We start from the raw sequence: 5,655 nt of genomic DNA on the forward strand, positions 1-5,655 counted from the left end.
GCTGGTAACAAGACTACACTCACATATTTGCTCAAAACACTTTACCTCACCACAAGATAAATACGCAGAAACTGACAAAGTTCTAAGTATGTAAGATGCCACAGTTCACACCTCAAATCATTATAAGGCAATCATATTCTGGATGGGCGCAGTGGCTCATGCCTGTAATCCCAGCACTTTGGGAGGCCGAGGCGGGCAGATCACCTAAGGTCAGGAGTTCAAGACCACCCTGGCCAATATGGTGAAATCCCATCTCTACTAAAAATACAAAAATGAGATAGGCATAAAGGGCCACGCCTGTAGTCCCAGCTGCTAGGGAGGCTGAGGTGGGAGGATCACTTGAACCTGGGAGGTGGAGGGTGCAGTGAACCCAGACTGCACCTCTGCACTCCAGCCTGGGCAACAGAGCGAGACCTTGTCTCAAAAAAAAACAAAAAAAGGCAATCATATTCCTAACTTCAGCAGGTATTCCCCCAAGTCTGTATCCAAAAATATTGATATAAACAATCGAGAGTAATGTAGCCTGAAAAAGATTGCTCGCACTAGGTATAAGACACACCTGAGTGCAGATCCAATTATATAATTTATGAGTTATTCAGTTCCTAAGGCTGTTACTCCTCTGTGAAAAGAGAGGTATCAGCTAGGCACAGTGGCTCGCTCAACTCCTGAAATCCCAACACTTTGGACGGCTGAGGTAGGAGAACTGCTTAAGCCCAGGAGTTTGAGACTAGCCTGGGCAACATACTTTTTGTAGAGTGTGTCTCTGCAAAAACAAAAACAAAAATTAGCCAGGAATGGTAGCCTGTGCTTGCGGTCCCTGCTACTTGGGAAGCTCAGGTGGGATTATCATTTCAGCCCAGGCAGTCAAGGTTGCAGTATGTCATGATCCTACCACTGCACTCCAGCCTGGGTAACACAGGGAGACTCTTATCTCAAAAAACAGAAAGGAAAGATATAAACGTATGCCTCAATACTCTGTGTACTAAATGAGACAGTTTACATAACAGTGTATTATACTAACGAGAAGTTAGATACTTCCTTTAAAAGAAAAAAAAAACTATAATTAAACCTATAATTGACAATCATACTCCATGTGATTCTTTGCATATTTAGAAGTCTACCACATCTTTACATTTTAATCTAAGCCTTCCCCTAAAAATTATGACTGTAATGGCTTCGTGTAATTTTGCACAGACAAAAAGTTATCCCATATTCAAAGGTTAAAAGATTTTAGGTGTTTTTAGGTTTGCTATCCTAAAAAGAAAATTTAAGATTAATGCTAGAAGAAACAATGATTTAATCAACAAGTTCATGCTGTGCCATTTCTATATACATGCTTAAGCAGACTGGATTCCTAACCTTGTTCAGTCTAGACCAATCCGGAAGAAAACACAAATGCAATCATTCAACATAAACTTGTCATCCTTTCGTAAGTATAACTAAAAAGAACCAGGCCTCCTTGAAGGAACAGGTGATTCAAGAATAGGGGCTGGGCCAGGAACAGTGCAAGATGAACCTGAAACATCTTATGCCGTAAGTGTTCAAAAAAGATAAAAAGAGAAATCTCCCATCCTTTATTTACAAATCAAAAAGAGAAAAAATAAGGCTGGGCACAGTGGCTCACACCTGTAATCCCTGTACTTTGGGAAGCTGAGGCAGGTGGATCACTTGAGGTCAGGAGTTAGAGACCAGCCTGACAAACATGGTGAAACCTCATCTTCTACTAAAAATACCACAATCAGTCAAGTGTGGTGGCACGCTCCTAGTCCCAGCTATTCGGGAGGCTGAGGCAGGAGAACAGCCTGAACCCAGGAGGCGGAGGTTGCAGTGAGCAGAGATGGAGCCACTGAACTCCAGCCTGGACGACAGAGTGAGACTCCGTCTCCAAAAAAAAGAGAGAGAGAGAGAAAACATATTTAACTTTACAGTGGCAAAACCTAACTAATCAAAATTCATATCACAACTTAATGACATAATGTGCCTCTCTAACGTGAGGCAATGAATGACACACATAAAGCATCCTACAAAAAAAAGTGATTATGCTCTTCAAAAATGTCAATGCAATAAAAAAAAAAAACCAAAAGATTAAGGAACAATTGCAGATTAGAAAAGACTAGAGACATGATAGCTAAATGCAATGTGCAATTATAGATTCCATGTTGGACAAGGAAAAAAAACAACTCTAAGACATTATTAGGATAATTTCCAAATTTTAAATATGGATTATAGAATAATTATACTGCATCAACATTTCCTGAATTTGATAACTGTACTATAGAATGGAAGAGAATTCTTTATTCTTAGGAAATGCCCACTGGAGTATTTTAGAGAAAGAATTACACACATGTGGGCAAGTGGTGACAGCTGCTCTAGGTAAGGAGTATATAGGAGTTATTGTACCATTATTCCAAGTTTTCTGTAAGTCTGAAATTTCAAGTGTTATTAAAGATATGCACAACCGTTCATTGTTTTTTTTTCCATGTTTGGATCATTACAAAATAATCATCCCTATACATACCTCAGGAGCAAGGACAAACGTTTGCATGAATCTCCTCAAAGCCTGGTTGTTGTTAGAGAGAAGCCCCATCACCTGGACTACCACACCATCATTTAGCGTGGCATGAGCATCAACATGGCGAATCTTGGTGTGGCAGTTGGTGAAATTTTGTGACATCACTTTCCTGTGGATTTCCTAAAAAAAAAAAAAAAATCAACTGTGAATGCCTTAAAATTTAAATAACCTCCAACTAAAAAAAAACTTTCAACAAAACACAGGTAAAGAGAATGTACATATTTAAATTACAGGAAACGCAGACTGGATTTTGATGTTTCTTTGTATACTCTATTCCCAGTGACCACACTTGAGTTTTTTAAATAACTGTTCTGAATTAACACAAAGATGACCCCCATGCTAAAGTCAATTATCTTCCAACACACACAAGCTTTGTATCATGCAAAATTAACAAATCTGACATCACATAAATATTTCAACAAATATATTAATCAAATAGTAATAAAACACATCAACTTTTACTAAAAAGTTGAGAAATTTGATCCTCATCACCAAAACCTATTAAGTATGATCCACTTCAATTTTATGAGTTATTTTCTACCTGCTTAACAGCCTAAATAAGGCTTGAAATGCTTACTTTCTGTCCGTAGACTGCATCTGCTGGCTTTCCATTTGAATCCAATCCCCCATGGACATAAGAAGAGTTCTTTCCATAAAATCTGTAAAATGGGAAGATGATTTACTTGTCATCTTCAAGTATCTTAAGTTTTTTTTTTTTTTCCATGTTTGATACTGGCAAATTTCTTTTTTTGGAGATGGGGTCTCAATCTGTCACCCAGGCTGGATTGCAGTGATGCGATCATAGCTCACTGCAGCTTCTATGTGCCACGGCCAAGTGATCCTCTAGCCTCAGCTTCCCAAAGTAGCTGGAACTACAGGCACATGCCACCATGCCTGGCTGATTATTTTTATTTAAGTAAAAATAAGGTCTCACTATGTTGCCCAGGCTGGTCTCGAACTCACAAACTCAAACAATCCTACCTGCCTTGGCTTCCCAAAGTGCTGGAATTATAGGCGTCAGTCACCGCGCCTGGCCCTGGCAGAAATGTGTTTTCTTTTTCATCTTTGTATGCAATCATCTCTCTATCCCCTACATGCCACTTGATCAACATCTGCTGAATGGGAATGGATTTGGTTCCAGGTTTCGGCGTAGGATGATACTGTTGGGAAGGATCTTGTAGTTTCATGTCAAGATGGCCACCAATACATAAGTTCCTATTTTCACTCAGGAAGAAAATATGCAGTAAGGCTGGAACAGCTATATTCTCCATAGACTTCAAGTGTCCTTTAATTAATGTATCTGAGAATAAATGTGAGCAGTTTCCCTTAAACACCTAGTTCATGCAAGTGGTTTTAGAAGTACTTTTTAATCATTTTTGCTGATGCAATTAAGAATGTCAAAGTCAATTCCTCATAGTTTTCACCCATCTATGTCCTTCTTTGATCCATTTTCATTAAAACAATATTCCATCAGGAAAGCAACACACCAAAATGCTCTAACCCAGGGACAACCACTATTAAGATTTGACATTTGTCTTCCATCTTCCAGGTAAACACCTTTTTTTTTTTTTTTTTGGAGACCGAGTCTCATGCTGTTGCTCATTCTGGAGTGCCGTGGCGCAATCTCAGCTCACTGCAACCTCCGCCTTTTTTTGTATTTTTAGTACAGAGAGAGGGTTTCGCCATATTGGCCAGGCTGGTCTTGAACTCCTGACCTCAAGTGATCCACCCACCTCAGCCTCTCAGTCCACCTCAGCCTCTCAGCACACCTCAGCTTCTCAAAGTGCTGGGATTACAGGCATGAGCCACCATGCCTGGCCTATACTTCTTTCTTGTTGTCATGTTTTATGTCAGTTTTATTCTATGGGGTTGAAATAAATTAACCAAATGTAAAAACACAAAAAAAGGCTGGACGCGATGGCTCACGCCTGTAATCCCAACACTTTGGGAGGCCAAGGTGGGTGGATCACCTGAAGTCAGAAGTTCGAGACCAGCCTGACCAACATAGGGAAACCCTGTCTCCACCAAAAATACAAAATTAGCCAGGCGTGGTGGCGCATGCCTGTAATCCCAGCTACTCGGGAGGCTAAGGCAGGAGTACCACTTAAACGTGGGAGACACAGGTTGCGGTGAGCCAAGATAGCGCCATTGCACTCCAACCTGGGCAACAAGAGCGAAACTCCATCTCAGGAAAAAAAAAAAAAAAAAAAAAGAGCCAGGCATGGTGGTGGTGTGCACCCGTAGTCCCAACTACTCGGGAGGCTGAGGCAGGAGGATCACTGGAACCCGGGAGGCAGAGGCTACAGTGAGCTGAGATCTCACCATGGCATTCCAGGCTGGGTGACAGAGCGAGACTCCACCAAAAAATATATACACACACACACACACACACACACACACACATAAACTTAGCTGGGCATGGTAGTGCATGCCTGTAGTCCTAGCTATGTAGGAAACTGAGGCAAGAGGATCACTTGAGCCCAGGAGGTCAAGCTATGATCGCACCACTGCACTTCAGCCCGGGCAACAGAGTAAGACTGTCTCAAAAAAAAAGAAAAAAGAAAAAAGAAAAGGAAGGAAGGGTAAAAACTGCTTAGAGACTTGTTCTACCACTTAACAGTCATGTGCATGTGTACTAGCAAATTTTTAAACACTCTGAGTGTATCTGCAAAATGAAGTTAACTCTTACAATGCCTTACCCTTCACTAAAGATTTCTGTAATGATCAGGAGGAAATGAGAAAAAATGTTCTGGAAATTTTAAAGCCTTAACAAAAAACCCAAGGGTGGTGGTTCACATCTGTAATCCCAGGATTTTGGAAGGCTGAAGCAAGCGAATTGCTTGAGTCCAGGAGTTTGAGATCAGCTTGGGGAACATGGTAAAACCGTCTCTACAAAAAAAATTAGCTGAGTGTGGTGGATTGTACCTCAGTCCCAGCAACTCAGGAGGCTGAGGTGGGGGGAGAGTCTGAGCCCAAGAGTTCAAGGCTGCAGTGAGCTGTGACCTTGCCGCTGCACTCCAGCCCAGGAGAGAGATGAGACTGACTCACTCTCACTCCCTCTCTCTCTCTCACTCCCTCTCTCT

At 41.3% G+C, this 5,655-nt stretch overlaps 1 protein-coding gene across 1 annotated transcript in view; it reads right to left on the bottom strand.

Moving 5' to 3' along the window:
* Positions 1–5,655, bottom strand: part of G3BP1 (GTPase activating protein (SH3 domain) binding protein 1) — a 32,033-nt gene that overhangs the window by 20,189 nt on the left and 6,189 nt on the right. The window contains exons 2-3 of the mRNA XM_011985291.1: positions 3,150–3,231; positions 2,519–2,692 (exon numbers count right to left, since the gene is read on the bottom strand). Coding sequence (XP_011840681.1) covers positions 2,519–2,692; positions 3,150–3,231 — 256 coding nt within the window. The remainder of the gene's footprint in view (positions 1–2,518; positions 2,693–3,149; positions 3,232–5,655) is intronic.

The sequence above is a fragment of the Mandrillus leucophaeus genome, unplaced genomic scaffold (assembly GCF_000951045.1).
Source record: "Mandrillus leucophaeus isolate KB7577 unplaced genomic scaffold, Mleu.le_1.0 Scaffold282, whole genome shotgun sequence".
Classification (NCBI taxonomy): domain Eukaryota; kingdom Metazoa; phylum Chordata; class Mammalia; order Primates; family Cercopithecidae; genus Mandrillus; species Mandrillus leucophaeus.